Consider the following 20,756-nt stretch of genomic DNA (forward strand, 5'->3'; position numbering starts at 1 on the left):
TGCTTCTATTGAAGGATATTTGTAGACTAAAAGGGAAATTCAAATGTTTTAAAAGCGATTCCAGTCATGCATAATAAAAACCGTACATTATAAGTGAGATAAAACAAGTTAATTTGAGGCAAAATATCAAGGAAATCCTAAGATTGTGAAATACAACGCGATCATTATATTAAGTTACAGCGATTTTTATAACTCCATGATTTTGCTAGAGTACACAAATTACATTTAAGACTTTGTGGGTTGTCTCAAGAAACCGGTAAGTACGAATTCCGTTATGCTAATATAAATGTTGTTTTTAAGCAATATTCAACTTTTTTGTTCTCTAAATTATTGCCAATATCAGTAGTTTTGTAATTTCTTTTTACAAGCTATCGGCATAGATTTTTTTCAGGAATAGAATCTGAGAAACGTACCAGAAGTTATTGTAATTGATTTATACGAATAATTTGTTATATTTTTCTCTGGTTCTAGAATTACCACGATTGTTTTACGTTACGCTGATATTAGAGAGGAATTAAAGCTAGTGTCCCTTCTGCGCAAATATACTTGACTTTGTATAGTGCTCTGTTATATGCAGCAGCGTTGTTACAGAACAAGTTGAGAGTCCCTTTAGTTTGTAGGGGACCAGTCAACTTATCGATCGAAACCGGTGGGAGGCGTGGTTTGTAACATGGAGCAAGGCCAGTTTCATTTAAACAATAAATTGTCATCAAAGCTGTTATTTAATGTTTAGCAGCTGTTGAAGTATCGTGTTTGTAAAGCAAATACAGTACTCAAGTAATAATGGCTGTTTCAAAATATGTAATTTTCAATACATCAATTAGTAAATTTTTATTAAAACAACGTAAGTACATAAATTATTTATTTATTTTTAGACAGATTATCTTAATGTTATTGCATATTAATGAAAAACTAATTCTTAGAGCGCTTTTTGAGTTTAATTCCTGGTGAGCCAGAATGTCCATCAGTTATAACTGAAAGCATCCCAGGACCCGTCTCGAAACAACTGCATAATGAACTAAATAAGATTCAAGTAAGTTTCTAAAACGCTAAATGTGAACGAAAAATATACAAAAGTAGCGTTACATGTTTTTTACATAATTATTTTCAGAAAATAGGATCCATACAATTATTTGCTGATTATGAAAAATCCCTCGGCAACTATTTAGTCGATGTTGATGGAAACGTTCTGTTGGATGTATTTTCACAAATATCCTCTGTACCTGTTGGTTACAACCATCCACATCTGCTGAAAACATTGAGTGAAGATGTCAGCATTGTAAGTTTCAGTTTTTATCATTAAGTTCCTGTTTTGCATATTTTAGACTTAAATTTAAATTAACTGTTGTTGCAATACAACTCAACCATGAGATTAGTTTATTGTTTGCGCTTTTTGGAAAAATGAATTCTGCCGTTCGACAAGGATGTAGATAATAAAACGGTTTTCTTAATATAGGATGTTCAGTTTGACTTATCACATTTTCTATTTTTAGACAGCTTTTTGTATCTATGTTGAACATTGATATAATTTCATCTACTTGAAGATAACGCCCTTCTGAATTGCTAACTTTAAAATAAAATACTGGAACGGAATAACTAGGGCTATATAGAATGTGATATTCCCAAATATGTGGCTGAGATTGGATGACGTCGATTTCCTGTTCGATCGAGATTTGTTGCGATTTTAATTCTTTTTTTATAAGGTAGACTTCACCCACACAATCTTCGTTTAAAATTTTCAACTGCCAACCATCACAAAGTCTATCGGAAATTGAAATAAATTCTTTGGCAAAGTTAAGAAATTCCAACCAAGTAATAGCACCCATTTTTATTTTCACTTTTTGTTTCCAAAGTAATAAAAAATAACCTTTGTTTAACTTTCCTATGAGTAAATGTTTGTGCGGTTACAGCCTGATAAAACTAAAATTTCACAAATGATGTATCAAACTCTTCATAACGAAGTAAAACCTACTCTAATTAAGACTTAACCGGTGGCTGAATAGACTTACTGATTGTTTATGTCTGTGCGTAATGATAATATGTATGTAATGTATGGGTAATACTATTCATCTGTGATGTCAGCTGCTGTTAATGTTGCGCATGCGCCTGTAAGTGCGCATAGTCATATTTCGTATATTTTCAAGGTCTTGATAAGCAGAGTCAGTGAATAGGAGGTGGAAGGCACGAAAGCCTAGTTTTAGGGATACAGTTCTGATGAAATTTTAGTATTGTATTCTGTATCTTTAAGATACATGATAAGACTCATAACGTATTATCATTTATTCTCTGCAGATTTTGTAGAATTTTTTAACAATGTTGACAAAATTGCAGTTAGTTTTTTTTAAAATATGAACATACATATATGGTAATGTATCCCTTACTGCTTTCTCAAGATTTTCTATGGTTTTCAGTAATTAAAAGATTTTGTGGAAAGCTTGACTTTTCAGATTCCATATCATACAAGAATTATTTAAGAAAAGAATTGAAAACAAAATTAAGAGTAAAAAGTATGAAAGCTAAATAAAATAAGTAGTTCAAGAGATTCACGTTTTCAGTCAAGCAATTTGTCACTGGGTTTATTGCAACAACGTTAACACGTTGACTGTCACGGCACTTTTCAGGATTCCGGTCTAAGAAGCCAATTTAATTTAATCATATATTACCAAAAACTTTAATTATGGTTTTATGAGCTAACTCGTAGTTGGCGTTCTAGGCAAGTAAACAACCTAAGACATATCTCTTAGTTGGCAGTGAACGTGTTAATTATTTATCTTGTGGATTCTGAGTTTTTATTTACTATGTTGTTTTATAATTTGTTATGTCTCTAAGTTTTGTTTTTGGAAGGATCAAGAAAAAGTTATTAACAAAACAATAAGTAGAAAATCAGATGCTGCTTTTTAATTTCTATTAATGTAACAGAGTAATTTCATTTATAAATAACAATTAGCTTTGATTTCTTAATTTTCAGTGGTTACAATTATTATTGACTTATAGCATTTTTGTTGCAGAAAACAATTGCGAACCGACCAGCTTTAGGAGTTTTTCCTGGACGAGATTGGCCAAAGAGACTGGAAGCTACATTGTTAAGAGTAAGTGTAAGACCTGAAGACTATTTCCCTATGTATAAAGCTTGGCATTAATTCAAATAAAAAAATTATGACCGGCGATGGCATGTAAAGAGACGCCAAACGGCTCAACAAAAGTGAAGTAAGAAGTTCAAAAATATTAACTGAGACTAAGTAAATAATGAGGGAGATAACACAAAAGAAAATAAAAGAATAATTGTAAAAATTAGTTTATAAAAGACAGAAAAATATAATTAATTGGAATTGAAGGATCTCTCCTGTTCAAATAAAATGAAAAAAGTTTTTTTTTTATTCTTTTAAATTAACTATATACCATCTAATTAGGGCAATTCACCTCCGAATATTTTCTCTGATATTTGCTGATGTTTCTAGATCGCACCTCCAGGATTGAAGGAAGTAATGACTATGATGTGTGGTTCATGTTCAAATGAAAATGCTTATAAAATGTTATTCATGAAGTACATGAAAGTAAAACGTGGCGGGAAAGATGTGTTCACAGAAGAAGACATGAAATCTTGTATGATTAATAAACCACCTGGATCGCCAGTTTTAAGTCTTCTATCATTTCATGGTATTTTTATGAATTAAATTATCATTACTGTATTTTTTAATTTAAGGGACGTCAACATCTGAGGTTATTGGCGCCCGGAGCTTTTTTTCAATACACTGCAGGCCTCCGGACAGTGAGCTGTAAGAAGCTCCTAGATAGAAAGAATCTAAGGGCCCGCAGTTGGATTCAAACCCAGAATCTCTGCGTTGAAATCCAATGTACACTAACCACAGAGTTAAAACCTTCTCTAAAATTTAAATGATTATTATTATTTTTTAATGAAGTTTTAGGCATGAAAATTCCATAGGGTTGTTCTAGGTCTACGATATTCAATATGTTCAAGGTGGTTTCCATGGTAGAACTATGGGTTGCTTAACTACTACGCACAGTAAAGAGATTCACAAATTGGACGTACCAGCTTTTGCTTGGCCAGTAGCAGATTTCCCCGATTACAAGTATCCGCTCAGCGAACACGTCCAGGAAAATAAAAAAGAAGATGAACGATGTTTGGCACAGGTTTTTAAAAACTTTTTTATGGTTTTATGTTCTATATTTATTTAAAGCTTTATAAAATTGTTTTGACTTTTTAAGGTAGAAGAACTAATATGTAAATATAAAGAAAAAATGCCAATAGCTGGCATTGTTGTAGAACCAATACAGTCAGAAGGAGGGGATAATGAGGCGTCCCCAGAATTTTTCCAGAAACTACAGCAAATTTGTAAGAAGGTACACTTTTGTTTTTCTTAATATCAAGAGAGGGAAAAAGCAAATTTTAGGACAAAGTAGATCGGGCAATTTTTTAGCAATCAGGTTACTCCAGTCTAATAACATTCAATTCATCGTGCGCCGAAATGGGCATCATTTGAAAGATGTCATTTTTAAAACCTAATTTTCGAGTTTTGATTATTTAAGGGCAAGTCCTTATGGAACATATTACTAAAGTTTTGAAAAATATTTGTCTGTGTCATTTTTTTAAGCGATGAAACTGTAAATAGAACCCTGAAACTCCTTGTAATTAAGTAACATCGTGAGAACTTCAACTGTCAAGACAAGAAGACCCTCCACCGTTTAAGGCAAAAACAGATATGTAAAAAATATTACAATTGTACATAGTTATAAGCCCTGGAGATGACCTAGTCTCTGGGTCGAAAGTTTGCATTAATACTTATTTTTTATAAAAAATATGACTGAAATAGGTAATAATCTTCCTCTTGGAGGGGGGAATATTTGAATTTGTATGTATATAAATATATATAAATAAATAAGTATACATATTTCTTTGTTCAGGAAACGATTGGTTTATTAATTGATGAAGTACAAACAGGTGGAGGGCCGACTGGAAAAATGTGGTGCCATGAATATTTTAACTTGCCAGAACCTCCCGATGTTGTTACTTTCAGTAAGAAGTTGCAGTTAGGAGGTTTCTTTCATAAATCCGAATTTAGGTATTAGTTTTTATAAATTCACAAGAAAATTTATCTTAAAATTAATTACAAAATTAATATAAAGTGATTTTCTTTCTCTCTCTAAAAATAAAGAGTAGAACAACCGTATAGAATCTTTAACACCTGGATGGGAGATCCTGGTAAATTGGTACTTTTGGAAGGAATAATTGACGTGATAGAACGTGACAATCTTTTGGAAGTTGTACTAGAATCAGGATGTGTACTGAAAACTGGTTTGGAAGAGTTACAAAATAAATTTTCTAATTTAATCAACTCTGTACGAGGAAGAGGAACTTTTCTAGCTTTTACTGCTGCCAGTGCTGATTTGAGGGATAAAATCACAGCAAAACTAAAATTACAAGGTAAAATTATGAACTTATATTTGTGAATAATATAACGAAGTTTATAATATAGTTTTTTTTGGTTTATATAGTATAGTTTCATGTAATAGTTATTTTTCGTTCCAACGTTCAAAAATTATATTTTTGACATTTTTTTTTTTTCCCATGTGGCCATGTGTCTTGGATATTTAACATTTTGTGAATTCTGGAACGATGCACATTATTCAGTGCTCTAACTTTGCTACTTATTAAAAAAAAAGCTGATCCAAAATTGGGCTCTGATAGTTAAGTGTAGGTCTTGTACACATATTTTTTTATCTAAGTGCCCAACAGAAACGGCAATTTAGGTTGAGTCCCAACCTTTCCTTCCACTCAGAAGTGTCATACGAATTTTCCTTATGATTGTTTTTGGACTTTCATCCATTGAGATTGAATCTCAGTTTTGAGTAGACAATTTTCAGTTCCACTTACAATATATCTATCACGTCACTGCACTCTTTGATTATCTATTTCTAGTATAGATAAGATCTGTAATTTCTAGAAGTCAGAACGTTCCAGGATGGATCAAATCTTAAAATTGAGCAATGAAGATCTACAAATTCATTTTTTTTTTTTTTTAAATGTGTTATTGTTAATACCTAAAGTAGTTATATTTATTTATTTTTATTTATTCGCAGGCCAGATTATTTGTTGACGTTTTTAACGAAATTTTGGGGATGCTTTTTTTACTCTTCAACATAATATAGGACCTACCTTTAATATTAATCACAATTCTGTCAAAGTAATTATTATTACAGTAAGCGAATGAATTTACTCGCTGAAATTTTAAATTGTCGCTAAGTAATTTTGATTTTGCCAGTTTCATTCTGAGAAATCTTTTTTGGCTTGTATGATAAAATTTGCTCACCCCAAATTCTAAACAATAGACGCCAAAGTGCTATTAAGTTGATAGGGTTTTATAGTGATATTACTTTCAACATGGTATTTTTGCAAGCCAACTTACGTTTTACTTATGCTTTTTGAGTGAAATTAGTAATTAAAGCGTTTAAAAAAAAAAAAGTCGTATAAAAATAAAAACTAAAAGTAAAGTGCCATTTTAGGTTTTTGAGGAATTTTGATTGCTAAGTTACATCGGAGATTTATTAATTTACAGGCATCCAGTGCGGTGGCTGTGGTAAAGCCAGTGTCCGTCTAAGACCGACCCTTGTCTTCCAGCCTAATCATGCGCATATCTTCTTGGAAAAGCTAAACAATGTTTTAAACGAACTCAAGTAAAGTATTGTCTTGATTTTTTTTTTTTTTTTAATTTTTGACATTACATAATACTTTATTTAATATTCTCCAAACGATGTGTGAATGTATGTATTCATTTTAGCAAACAAATGTCTCCTATTGTATTAAATTTTACTGTCTTATGTATTACGTGAGTTATTATTTGCAGTGAAAAATTGAATACTGTAAATTTGTTATCTTTTAACAAAAAACTGAATGAGCCCAAAAAATATGAAATTGAAATATAGAAATATATGTTTCCCAAAATAAATTATTTATGACAATTTTATTCAATCTGTCATAAAATTCGAAATTTAAACAGTGAATTAAAATTAAATTCATGGATAATAATATTGATTTTATCCGATATATTTACTATCGAAATATTTTCACAAGTTTATTCAATTATTTATCGTTGAATTACAGTATTAGGAGTATTCAGTAAAAATTATTGATAAGGTCGGTAGAAATTCCTGATATTTTGAGAGTAGCCTTTTTCATTTCAGTTCTGTATTATATCACTGAGAGGTAGTAATCATAAATTCTTGCCATTTGAATAACATAAACCATAAAACTCAGAATGGGCTAGAAAACTTGGGCAAACTACATTAGTTGTTGATGTGTTCTATGTTAGTTAAATGCCCTACACACTTAAGGTTTGTTCTTTATGACGTCCTTTTTCTATCTTATCGTGGAACTGTTTTTGGGGGTTTACCTCATAGAAAGGATATTATGAAGTAAATTTGTCGCCCAATGTCTGAATTGAGACTGATTATTGAAGTCTAATAAATCGACAAAATATTTGCCAATCATCTTTCAAGAATGTTTCATAAATAGTCAGATTTTTCTGAAGAATTTCATTATAAATTTATTATACATGAATATTTTTTATTTTCAAAGATTTATATAATTACATAGTTGTATTTTTCAAAGTATATATACCTAATAAATGTTATATTAAATTAGTTTTCTTTCAAGTATTGATTATCTTGAATCAGTATATAAAAATTTGTTACTGACGTTAAAGATCTCCTTCTTTGTAATCTTTTTGATATTTATAATCAAAGATCTATCTTTTAAGGTAATTATCCATTTTTGTTTCTTTATTTATGAATTAAAAAAATTGATTCATTTTATAGCAATTATTTTACATTTAGACATTCCGTGTATCAGTTTTTTTTGTAGCTTTGTAGTTTCCTAATTTGTTCTTTGTTTAACTTATAATTGATTTTTGTATTACAAAACATGTTTCTGAGACTGTGCATTATTGGCGCTCAATTATAGGAAAAAAAAATTGTATACAATAAGATTTTCTATTTTCCTTAAGATTTTTAGTTAGATCCAAGGATAGTTATATTTTTAATGAAAATAATGACTGCGAATAGCAAATCTATCTTAAAATGTTTGGCAAAATAACAGTTCCATAATTTCTCTCTCTCTGTGTGTGGGTACATAGTCGATGGACAGTTGTTAGATAACGCCGAAGTATTGATTCATTTCATTGCTAACTATGTGACCATAAAATTAATAGTGACTTAATCAGATTATATTTTCCTGTTGAAATCTCTCAATCTTGACTTGAAGATATAATTTTAGGATATCGGTTCTTAAAGTTTATTGAAAAAAAATGTGTTGGGTGTTGACAATCGAATGATGGTTGCATTAGATCATTTGTTAAATAGCGTTTTAATTCGTTACCTAACATTTCCGTTCAGAAACTGCTGAACAAGCCTTCGTCCAAGCAGTGGATAATATAATATAATAAGATCTTACATTCAGTGCAATACGGTTATAATTGAAACTATATGTTTCAAATCTTCTTATTATATTATCTATTTATGCACATATATTACTGTTTAAAGAGTACAATTTTATGAAAAGTGGTCAATGGTGTGATTAACTCTAGTTTTTGTATAATCCCTTCGTAATGAAAGAAGAAAAAAAAAAATTTAACTTTCGTACTGTGTGATTAAATATTCAAAAAAACAGGGTCTTAAAAAGTCTTCCAAACTTATAATATTATTAATCAATCTACAGATTTATATCTTTCGTTGCCATATTCAATGTTCGTAGTTTAAAACTACGAAAGTATGAAACAAGATTGTAGTCTAAAGAGATTTTAATGATCATCCCCTTTTATTTTAATTTTATTATTCGTTCATTAATTAATAAGGGGAAGTAGGGAATGGCAATGGTTATTTTATTGTGCCATGATAGTATTTAATTTTTAAATTGGTGAATAGTCTGATACGAAGTCTTCCAGGTTCAAGCAAAGAGAAAAAAATATGAATATTTGTCTTCCATTAATAAAAAGAAAAGGTAATAATAAAAACATTTTAGTTGGATATATTTGATTTATTCTAATTAATTATAATAGAAATTAATACATGTATTTATAAATTACATTACAATACAATACAGAATAACATCTTGGATTGTTCTACAGCAAATCCAATTTAGATTATGGTATAACAAATAAATGCTTTTTTTTTGTGATATATTTTTTAAAAAATGAAAAGAAATAGTTTACTTCCCTTACATCTTGATGTTTGCAATAAACTGGTTGTTTAGAAGTGGTATTTTATTCACTCCCACAAAAAACAAACAGTATTAACGGTTGTTAAAAAAAATTTAAAAATGTAACATAAATAAATATAAGCTCTACAAGGTAAAAGTTGGCAAAATGGCTAGAAAGGCCACGATTGCACTCACAGTGATGATGGTGTTCAGCAAAATCTGAAAATCCTTTGTCACCTTCTTTATAATCGTACCACGCTTTCACTGTAACAAATAATTCTAATTAATTTTCACTTTTGCAAGTACAATTTATTAAAAATGATAATATACTGGCCATCAATCTAATATTATCGTACTCCATAAAATAAGATCTTTTGAGGCAGATTTCCTTTAAAAACAACTCTCATCAGTTCTGCCTGTAACAAGAATGCCAAACGGTATTTGATGCTTCTCAGGTTCGAAACTCGAACTACCTTGTCTTCTACTTAAGATTTTTTTTTGGAAATGGTTTACTACAGGAGTATCCAAAAATTTAAAAACTTTGAATTCATAATTATAGTTTAAGGATGTTTTAAAGCAAAAATTTATTGTAAGGAAAATTTTTACTTCCAAGAAATATTGATTCATTTATGTAAACAAGACTAAAAATTACTGCTTAACTCGAGAACTTGTCTCACAAATAATTTTTTTTCTGATTTAAATCCATTTATTTTGAAAAGAATGCTGAGAAAAATTTATTTAATCACACTTTCTTATTGATTCTAATAATTCTCGGTATAATGGCAGAAGGTAAGAGATAAGTTTTTCCAATCTGGTTGTTTGTCTTTCTGGAAAAACTATAAAATTGAAAGTAATAACACCTCTTTCTTACTGTAATTCTCAATAATTTTTTTTACTTTCTGATGATAAATTTTCGACTTGTTAGTCACAACCATTGTGAAGAGCGTATCTAATTCTTTTTTCCCCAAAATTTAAGGAAACTTACAAGAGGAAGGCAATTTTACCCAATAAGTTGGACTCAAAAACTGACACATTAATGATTTATTAGTTTGTTCTTTTTAGTGTATTCCCCTTTTTTAAATGGCCGACAGCAAATATAAATTAAGGTTTAGTTCAAGGCAACTAGTTCATTAATTAATAGAATAATCATAAAGTAAAATTATCTGGAGCTACGAGTATTACAATCTGTTACAATTTTGCCCGACTTCTTCTCTGTTCTTTATTGCCATTTATTGATCTACCTTTTTTTAAAAGTTATAATTCAAAGTAATCAGAGCAAATTCTCTTAAAAAGTTCACTGTACTTGGATGAAACTAAAAGTTGTTAGTATTGCTTTAAAATTTAAGCATGTTGTGACGACATTATTGCAGATTTAATTTAATGATGATATTGCTATAGGATAATAAAAGCTTACTGATAATCTTACCATTTGCTACGAATAATACCGATCCAATCATTATCTTAAACAACATCAGTTTATGAGACATTGTGTGATATTTTATAATTCACTAATTTTCACAAAACTTTTTGTAAAAACTGACTCGTTTCACTTTTACAACTTATTTCAGTTGAAACAATTTTCTACAGTTCAACTGCAAGTTGAAGAAAAGTGAAAGTAATAGATAAGAAATGAGGATATCTCATAACTTTTTACAGGTCTATTTACTTTTTCTTCCGGGTTTGCATTGAGCGCATTTATTTTATTTATCAACATCAAGGGGGCCATTGCAGTAAAAGTAATTACTGACTTATTAATAATGTAATCATTTAATGAACCCTTCTTTTGATTTCTCAAATGCCAGACTGTCGCCTCATTTAAATTTTAAAGTTTACAATCAATTCTAAAAATTACTCCCAAGGACTTTGACTATTGTAGTAAAACTACGTTCTATTCATCTTTGTTGCATTTCTAAACTGTCCTAAACTTATCTAGATTTACTGGTGGATTATCGTTTTCCCTTATTTACAATAAAAACAAAAATAAAGCTTCACTACCGCTATAAAGTATAGCAAAGTATTTACCAAACTCTTAATTACTTAGGAATTTCATCAGCTCTAGCGTTCGTATTCTCCAAACCTAAAGATAATTTAGATGGGTATCTTAGTCCACGATCTGAGGGATCCATTCACGTCACAAAACTCCTCCAGCTTTTCTAGACCTTTCCTACTTTATCATCAAATGGTAAGTAACTCGAAGTATACCTTAATGAGTTATTTAGAAAATGGGTCACAAGTTTCCGTCTACACTTATCTATTGTTCTTTAATATGATATAATAATCAATTATAAACCGTAAATGATCAGTAATTACGAGCTAAAATTTCATTGTGAAAGAATATTGACGTAACTAGCTTTTCCACTCTGAAGATTGGGTAAAGCCTGATTTGAGTTATTTAAAAAATGGTTCACAAGTAAATGTTTCCGCCTACACTTAACTATTACTCTTTAATATGATATAATAATCAATTATAATGCGTAAATGATCAGTAATTACGAGCTAAAATTTCATTGTGAAAGAATATTGACGTAACTAGTTTTTCCACTCTGAAGATTAGGTAAAGCCTGATTTGAGTTATTTAAAAAATGGTTCACAGGTAAATGTTTCCGCCTACACTTAACTATTACTCTTTAATATGATGTAATAATCATTTATAATGCGTAAATGATCAGTAATTACGAGCTAAAATTTCATTGTGAAAGAATATTGACGTAACTAGCTTTTCCACTCTAAGGCTTACATATGAAACAATTTCAATGCAAGATTAAGATCTTACTGCTAACGTAGAAATATAGGCAATGAAGATTTTATACAAATATTAACTTAAAAGATAAAATTATTTCGTAGGTTCGTGGAAATTCGCCAGGTATATGGGTAGGTAATAGGTTAAGTAGTTATTTCGGATTTTCTTAAAAACAGCTTCAATGATTTGGTTCAAACTTTGTGTACTTTTATTTAAGCTGTATTACATTAATTTTACTGAAAACTGTTTTCTGAAATCTTATTTTGAGACCATTTTTAGAGTACACCTTCATCCCTAGGTCTAACTCGTAAACTAGCATTTAAATAAAATTTTAAGTTTCACCACTAATTTATTATTAAAATTTACCTATTATTTAATAAAAATTACAAATTTGAAGTAAATCTATCGAGCAGATTTTTAAGAATTAGCCAAAGAAGGTCAGAAGTATAGGTGCTCATTTTTGCCTTAAAAAACAATTTCGAGTGGAAAATCAATTTTTAGCTACTTAATTCAACTTGATAATTTAATATTCTTTCATTTTTTAAAAGAAAACAATTAGTATTATTAATTTTTAATTGGAACTACTTTTTGTAATCTTCAGCAAAACCATGTGCTTAGGTGTGACGTCATAAAGTAGTCCCAAATTATTTATTTAAAAAAAGACGTTAAACCTATTAATAGTGTGGGAAAATCATTTTTTTATCTAAATTAACTTGTTATTAATCCATTTTAAAAAGAATTATGCTTAAATTTGATTTTATAAAAAATCCAAGTTCAAATATGGCGACTAACGGATTTTTGCAGTCAGTTGCCATTGGGCTCCCGACCAGTGAACATCTATGTAGTTCATGTAAGTAAGATTTTACTATTTTTTTAATTAAATTCAATCAAATTTTTATTAAAATTAATTGAAAATTAAATTAGTGATACAACTATATTAAATTTACGGGGTCAGATATTTTTTTATTAAAAAATTAAACTAATTGAATTAGCACGTGGTCGACCAATGAATCTTGCATGCCTGAACAAGCAATGATTCGTATTTCTTTAATTATTTTTCTATTTCACTTTATTAGTTTTTACATTTTAACTGGAAATTAATTTGTATTATTATTTTAAACATTTTTTTACTAAAAAATTAAACAATTTGAATTAGCACGTGGTCGGCCAAAGAATCTTGCATGCCTGGACAAGCAATGATTCGTATTTCCTTAATTATTTTTCTATTTCCCTTTATTAATTTTTACATTTTAACTTGAAATTAATTTGTATTATTTAATTTTTTTTTTTATAATCTGAGCAATTTCTAAAATTCATTTCAGATATAAGTACATTTAAATTAATATTTAGAATTAATTCATTTTTATTTTTTGTAACTGCACTCTTGAAATAGCTTTAGCCCTTGAAACATTTCTTAACCACTTCACTAAAACAATCAATAATCCAAATTATGAAGCAAGTCACCCCGAACAGGCGATTGTCTTTACCTACCTTGAACTGAATACGCAGGGGTTAAGTAAATTTTAGAAAAAAACAAGTAAGTAATATTTATTATTATATTCAATAAGAACTGCAAATTAAAAATTTTTAATAGAAATTCAAATAGTTTAAAATAAAATGAATTAATGAAATCAATTAAGGATTCAAATGAAACATGCTACAAACTACAATTGATTGGATTTTGAAATAATTTTAAAGCGCACAAAATGAAAGACAAACCTTCACTTTAGAGTTAAGCAATAAATAAAAAGAAAGATGTAAATATCGTTGATTTAATGAGAAATGGGTAAGTTAATTACTTCCTAAAGTTGATCTAAAACAATCTTCATAAAATTCATTGTTTAAAAACAATATCGAGATTTTCAGTTAGTACATTGCATTAATATAAGGACAACTATTCCTAGAACTTATTTTTAATAAGAAATTCGGTAGATAGAGGTTTTTGGGGAGCGAAAACTGATCTCTACCTCCACGAGGTGCTCCCCGGGCAACTACTCCCGGGAGTAGGCTAACAGAGACAGTACACTTTTCAAACCTGTTAAATTAAATTTTTTTCCAAATTTAATTAAAAGTTGTAGAATATAAAATATTATCTGGTGCAGTATCGCAAACGTTTGGGTTGTCTATATCAAAACTATACAAATTATTTAATAGGTTATTTACTAGGATATTCTTTTATTAACAAATTCTCATCCATGTAAAAAAAAAATAGTTTTAAGAATTAACTTAATCATAAGTGGTTGTAAAAAATGATACAAGGCACTAGTTTTAGTTACAGTATTAGTTATGGTTTAGTTTTAGAGTAGATAATAAATTAAGTATTAGTTGTAGTTATATGTATAGTATTAAGAATTAGATATAGAAGTAGCTATAAGAATTAGTTATAAAAACAGGTAGTTTTAAGAATTAGTTATAGAAGCGTGTATAGTGTTAAGAATTAGTTATAAAAATAGGTATAGTTTTAAGAATTAGTTGTAGAAGTAGGTGTAGTTTTAAGTATTAGATATAGAAGTAGGTATAGTTTTAAGTATTTGATGTAGAAGTAGGTACAGTTTTAAGAATTAGTTATAGAAGTAGGTATAGTTTTAAGAATTAGTTATAAAAATAGGTAATTTTAAGTATTAGATATAGAAGTAGGTATAGTTTTAAAAATTAGTTGTAGAAGTAGGTGTAGTTTTAAGAATTAGTTATAAAAGTAGGTATAGTTTTAAGAATTAGTTATAAAAGTAGGTAATTTTAAGAATTAGTTATAAAAATAGATATAGTTTTAAGGATTAGTTATAAAACTAGGTAGTTTTAAGAATTAGTTATATGAATAAGTATAGTTTTAAGAATTAGTTGTAGAAATACTAGATATAGTTTTAAGAGTTAGACATACATGTAGGTATAGTTTTAAGAATTAGTTATAAAAATAGGTAATTTTAAGTATTAGATATAGAAGTAGGTGTAGTTTTAAGTATTAGATATAGAAGTAGGTATAGTTTTTAGTATTTGATGTAGAAGTAGGTACAGTTTTAAGAATTAGTTATAGAAGTAGGTATAGTTTTAAGAATTAGTTATAAAAATAGGTAATTTTAAGTATTAGTTATAAAAATAGATATAGTTTTAAGGATTAGTTATAAAACTAGGTAGTTTTAAGAATTAGTTATATGAATAAGTATAGTTTTAAGAATTAGTTGTAGAAATACTAGATATAGTTTTAAGAGTTAGACATACATGTAGGTATAGTTTTAAGAATTAGTTATAAAAATAGGTAATTTTAAGTATTAGATATAGAAGTAGGTATAGTTTTAAGAATTAGTTGTAGGAGTAGGTGTAGTTTTAAGTATTAGTAGTTATTTGAATAAGTATAGTTTTAAGGATTAATTGTAGAAATACTAGATATAGTTTTAAGAGTTAGACGTACATGTAGGTATAGTTTTAAGAATTAGTTGTAGGAGTAGGTGTAGTTTTAAGTATTAGATATAGAAGTAGATATAGTTTTAAGTATTTGATATAGAAGTAGGTATAGTTTTAAGAATTAGTTATAGAAGCAGGTATAGTTTTAAGAATTAGTTATAAAAATATGTAATTTTAAGTATTAGATATAGAAGTAGGTATAGTTTTAAGAATTAGTTATAGAAGTAGGTATAGTTTTAAGAATTAGTTATAAAAGTAGGTAGTTTTAAGAATTAATTATAAAAGTAGGTATAGTTTTAAGTATTAGTTATAAAAATTGGTATAGTTTTAAAAATTAGTTGTAGAAATACTAGGTATAGTTTTAAGATTTAGATATAGAAGTAGGTATAGTTTTAAGAATTAGATATAGAAGTAGGTATAGTTTTAAGAATTAGATATAGAAGTAGGTATAGTTTTAAGGATTAGTTATAAAACTAGGTAGTTTTAAGAATTAGTTATAAGAATAAGTATAGTTTTAAGAATTAGTTGTAGAAATAGGTATAGTTTTAAATATTAGATTTAGAAGTAGGTATAGTTTTAAGAATAAGTTATAGAAGTAGGTATAGTTTTAAATATTAGATATAGAAGTAGGTATAGTTTTAAGTATTAGTTATAAAAGTAGGTATAGTTTTAAGCACATTTATAGGCCATCATATCAGTTTACATTCAATGTAAAAGCTCAGGTGTTATGAGATACAATTTTAATAGATAATTGCATTAAAAGGAGTAGGATTAGGGCAGCTTTACTCAAAAAATGATGCAAGTGCCTCGAATTGATTTTTATTTGTTGCTCCAAATAATGCAAATAATAAAATGGTGACAAATATGGTTTCTGTCATAATATTGACATTAACATAGTCTTATAAATTAATATCTCAGAGAACTGATTTTGATGCTAATTTTTATAAATGCACTTTTAGTTTTTTATTCCTCTGAAACATTTTGCACCTTTCACATCTTTGCATGTTAATAAAAAAATAATTCCTAGCTTAAATTTGGACTTAATTTTTCTAGGGTTCACTAATACGTTATACGATATTTTAACAGTATGGTACCATTCTACTAATATCTGGGCAACTAAATAATTTAAGAAATGTCTGTGGGGAATAAAACGGAGCGCGTACTGGTGATATTAGTATTGAAGGAACTTCTAGGCAACGATAAAATCGGATATACGGGTATTTTGATAATCCGTGAATGTCAAAATAATTCGGTGTTAAATATCCTCCGCCCGAGTTACTATTTTATTTTAAGGAGCTTAAAAGATTATTCGGCGTGGAGCGTGTTCGGGAAGTAATACGGTGTGGCAAACGGAACTGAATCGATTTGCGGTATATTTCGATAATATGTGATCTCTAGAACAATTATATACGACATATGACCGAACAATTAGTTAGCAGTTTAAACATATAGTATAAACTATTTAAGTATTTAGTTTATAAGTTGGCAAAGTTGTATGAGCAGTATGCCCCCGCTATATTAAAAGGAACCATATCTTTGGAATCTCACTGGATGTCCTAAGTAATTAGAAAGGCAGTATGCTTCAGTCATATCAGAAGAAACCATATCATTGGAATCTCAATGGACGCCTTAAGTAATTAGTTTGGCAGAATGCATCAGCCATAAGAGAAGAAACCATGTCTTAGGAATCACAATGGATCGCATAAGTATTTAGTATTAAGTATTTAAGTATGTAAGTGTTTAGTTTTAAGAAATTATGTAAGTCTTTAGTTTAAAAGTTAGTCTAGTTGTCAGTTGGGCAGTATGCCCCTGCCATATCAGAAGAAACCATATCTTATGAATCTCAAAAGATCGCTTCAGTATTTAGTATTTGAGTGTTTAGTATGTAAGTACTTAGTTTATAAGTTAGCTTAGTTGTAAGTTGGGCACTATGCCCCTGCCATATCAGACGAAACCATTTCTTAGGAATCTCAATGGATCGCTAAATTATTTAGTTTATAAGTTAGGTTAAGCTTAGTTTTAAGTTGGGCAATATGCCCCTGCAATATGAGAAGAAACCAAATCTAAGGAATCTCAATAGATTGCTGAAGTATCTAGTTAGTAAGTTAGGTTAAGCTTAGTTATAAGTTGGGCAGTATGCCCCTGCAATATTAGAAGAAACCATATCTTAGGAATCTCAGTGGATGGCTGAAATATCTAGTTTGTAGGTTAGGTTAAGCTTAGTTGTAAGTTGGGCATTACGCCCCTGCAATATGAGAAGAAACCATATCTTAGGAATCTCTGTGGAACGCTAAATTATTTAGTTTGTAAGTTAGGTTAAGCTTAGTATTAAGTTGGGCAATATGCCCCTGCAATATGAGAAGAAACCAAACCTAAGGAATCTCAATAGATTGCTGAAGTATCTAGTTAGTAAGTTAGGTTAAGCTTAGTTATAAGTTGGGCATTACGCCCCTGCAATATGAGAAGAAACCATATCTTAGGAATCTCAGTGGATGGCTGAAGAATCTAGTTTGTAAGTTAGATTAAGCTTAGTTGTAAGTTGGGCATTACGCCCCTGCAATATGAGAAGAAACCATATCTTAGGAATCTCAATTGATTGCTGAAGTATCTAGTTAGTAAGTTAGGTTAAGCTAAGTTGTAAGTTGGGCAGTTTGCCAGAGCAATATAAGAAGAAACTATATCTTAGGAATGTCAGTGGATGGCTGAAGTATCTAGTTAGTAAGTTAGGTTAAGCTTAGTTTTAAGTTGGGCAGTATGCCCCTGCAATTTGAGAAGAAACCATATCTTCGTAATCTCAGTGGATGGCTGAAATATCTAGTTTGTAAGTTAGGTTAAGCTTAGTTGTAAGTTGGGCATTACGGCTCTGCAGTACGAGAAGCAATCATATCTTAGGAATCTCAATGGATCGCTAAATTATTTAGTTTATAAGTTAGGTTAAGCTTAGTTTTAAGTTGGGCATTACGCCTCTGCAGTATGAGAAGAAACCATATCTTCGTAATCTCATTGGATGGCTGAAATATCTAGTTTGTAGGTTAGGTTAAGCTTAGGTGTAAGTTGGGCATTATGCCCCTGCAATATGAGAAGAAACCATATCTTAGGAAATTCAGTGGATGGCTAAAGTATCTAGTTTGTAAGTTAGGTTAAGCTTAATTGTAAGTTGAGCTGCAATCCCCTGCAATATGAGAAGAAACCATATCTTCGTAATCTCAGTGGATGGCTGAAATATCTAGTTTGTAGGTTAGGATAGGCTTAGTTGTAAGTTGGGCAGTTTGCCCCAGCAATTTGAGAAGAAACCATATCTTAGGAATTTCAGTGGATGGCTAAAGTATCTAGTTTGTAACTTAGGTTAAGCTTAGTTATAAGTTGGGCATTACGCCCCTTCAATATGAGAAGAAACCATATCTTAGGAAACTCAGTGGATGGCTAAAGTATCTAGTTAGTAAGTTAGGTTTAGCTTAGTTGTAAGTTGAGCTGTAATCCCCTGCAATATGAGAAGAAACCATATCTTTGGATACTCAGTGGATGGCTGAAATATCTAGTTTGTAGGTTAGGTTAAGCTTAGTTGTAAGTTGGGCATTACGCCCCTGCAATATGAGAAGAAACCATATCTTAGGAATCTCTGGATGGCTGGAGATTCTAGTTTGTAAGTTAGATTAAGCTTAGTTGTAAGTTGGGCAGTACGCCCCTGCAATATGAGAAGAAACCATATCTTAGGAAATTCAGTGGATGGCTAAAGTATCTAGTTTGTAAGATAGGTTAAGCTTAATTGTAAGTTGAGCTGCAATCCCCTGCAATATGAGAAGAAACCATATCTTCGTAATCTCAGTGGATGGCTGAAATATCTAGTTTGTAGGTTAGGTTAAGCTTAGTTGTAAGTTGGGCATTACGCCCCTGCAATATGAGAAGAAACCATATCTTAGGAATCTCAGTGGATGGCTGAAGTATCTAGTTTGTAAGTTAGGTTAAGCATAGTTGTAAGTTGGGCAGTTTGCCCCAGCAATTTGAGAAGAAACCATATCTTAGGAATTTCAGTGGATGGCTAAAGTATCTAGTTTGTAACTTAGGTTAAGCTTAGTTTTAAGTTGGGCATTACGCCCCTTCAATATGAGAAGAAACCATATCTTAGGAAACTCAGTGGATGGCTAAAGTATCTAGTTAGTAAGTTAGGTTTAGCTTAGTTGTAAGTTGAGCTGTAATCCCCTGCAATATGAGAAGAAACCATATCTTTGGAATCTCAGTGGATGGCTGAAATATCTAGTTTGTAGGTTAGGTTAAGCTTAGTTGTAAGTTGGGCAGTACGCCCCTGCAATATGAGAAGAAACCATATCTTAGGAAATTCAGTGGATGGCTAAAGTATCTAGTTTGTAAGATAGGTTAAGCTTAATTGTAAGTTGGGCATTACGCCCCTGCAATATGAGAAGAAACCATATCTTAGGAATCTCAGTGGATGGCTGTAGTATCTAGTTTGTAAGTTAGGTTAAGCATAGTTGTAAGTTGGGCAGTATGCCCCAGCAATTTGAGAAGAAACCATATCTTAGGAATTTCAGTGGATGGCTAAAGTATCTAGTTTGTAACTTAGGTTAAGCTTAGTTTTAAGTTGGGCATTACGCCCCTTCAATATGAGAAGAAACCATATCTTAGGAAACTCAGTGGATGGCTAAAGTATCTAGTTAGTAAGTTAGGTTAAGCTTAGTTGTAAGTTGGGCATTACGCCCCTGCAATATGAGAAGAAACCATATCTTAGGAAATTCAGTGGATGGCTGAAGAATCTAGTTTGTATGTTAGATTAAGCTTAGTTGTAAGTTGGGCATTACGCCCCTGCAATATGAGAAGAAACCATATCTTAGGAATCTCTGGATGGCTGGAGATTCTAGTTTGTAAGTTAGATTAACCTTAGTTGTATGTTGGGCAGTATGCCCCTACAATATGAGAAGAAACCATATCTTAGGAATCTCAATGGATCGCTAAATTATTTAGTTTATAAGTTAGGTTAAGCTTAGTTTTAATTTGGGCATTACGCCTCTGCAATATGAGAAGAAACCGTATCTTCGTAATCTCAGTGGATGGTTGAAATATCTAGTTTGTAGGTTAGGTTAAGCTTAGGTGTAAGTTGGGCATTACGCCCCTGCAATATGAGAAGAAACCATATCTTAGGAATCTCAGTGGATGGCTGAAGTACCTAGTTTGTAAGTTAGGTTAAGCTTAGTTGTAAGTTGAGCAGTATGCCCCTGCGATATGAAAAGAAACCATATCTTAGGAATTTCAGTGGATGGGTAAAGTATCTAGTTTTTGTAACTTAGGTTAAGCTTAGTTTTAAGTAGGGCATTACGCCCCTTCAATATGAGAAGAAACCATATCTTAGGAATCTCAGTGGATGGCTAAAGTATCTAGTTTGTAAGTTAGGTT

General features: G+C 30.1%; 2 protein-coding genes and 1 long non-coding RNA gene across 3 annotated transcripts in view; 1 reads left to right on the forward strand and 2 right to left on the reverse strand.

The window, feature by feature from the left end:
* The first annotated feature begins 615 nt into the window (after positions 1–615).
* On the forward strand, positions 616–9,267 carry Gabat (4-aminobutyrate aminotransferase). Its single transcript, XM_074115988.1, has 10 exons — positions 616–844; positions 924–1,033; positions 1,112–1,279; positions 3,009–3,089; positions 3,459–3,657; positions 3,980–4,152; positions 4,228–4,362; positions 4,924–5,081; positions 5,175–5,443; positions 6,576–9,267. Exons 1-10 carry the CDS (start codon positions 784–786, stop codon positions 6,695–6,697), a joined length of 1,476 nt encoding a protein of 491 aa, XP_073972089.1. The 5' UTR covers positions 616–783; the 3' UTR covers positions 6,698–9,267.
* On the reverse strand, positions 846–2,041 carry Atg10 (Autophagy-related 10). Its single transcript, XM_074115995.1, has one exon. The coding sequence runs from the start codon at positions 1,824–1,826 to the stop codon at positions 1,287–1,289; it is 540 nt and encodes a 179-aa protein (XP_073972096.1). The 5' UTR covers positions 1,827–2,041; the 3' UTR covers positions 846–1,286.
* The window catches only part of LOC141448000 (uncharacterized), a 42,101-nt gene continuing 30,429 nt past the window's right edge, over positions 9,085–20,756 (reverse strand). Inside the window, exon 6 of the long non-coding RNA XR_012454766.1 lies at positions 9,085–9,475. This is a non-coding gene — a long non-coding RNA (uncharacterized lncRNA). The remainder of the gene's footprint in view (positions 9,476–20,756) is intronic.

This window comes from Rhodnius prolixus, unplaced genomic scaffold, assembly GCF_049639745.1.
Source record: "Rhodnius prolixus isolate KJV_2025 unplaced genomic scaffold, Rpr scaffold_13, whole genome shotgun sequence".
Classification (NCBI taxonomy): domain Eukaryota; kingdom Metazoa; phylum Arthropoda; class Insecta; order Hemiptera; family Reduviidae; genus Rhodnius; species Rhodnius prolixus.

Excerpts from the sequence above, each read along its gene's own strand:
- Gabat (XM_074115988.1), top strand. The coding sequence starts at position 784 with ATGGCTGTTTCAAAATATGTAATTTTCAATACATCAATTAGTAAATTT. Across the intron at positions 1,034-1,111 it reads ATGAACTAAATAAGATTCAA|AAAATAGGATCCATACAATT; the intron begins GTAAGTTTCTAA and ends AATTATTTTCAG. Across the intron at positions 5,082-5,174 it reads TTTCATAAATCCGAATTTAG|AGTAGAACAACCGTATAGAA; the intron begins GTATTAGTTTTT and ends CTAAAAATAAAG.
- Atg10 (XM_074115995.1), bottom strand. The coding sequence starts at position 1,826 with ATGGGTGCTATTACTTGGTTGGAATTTCTTAACTTTGCCAAAGAATTT.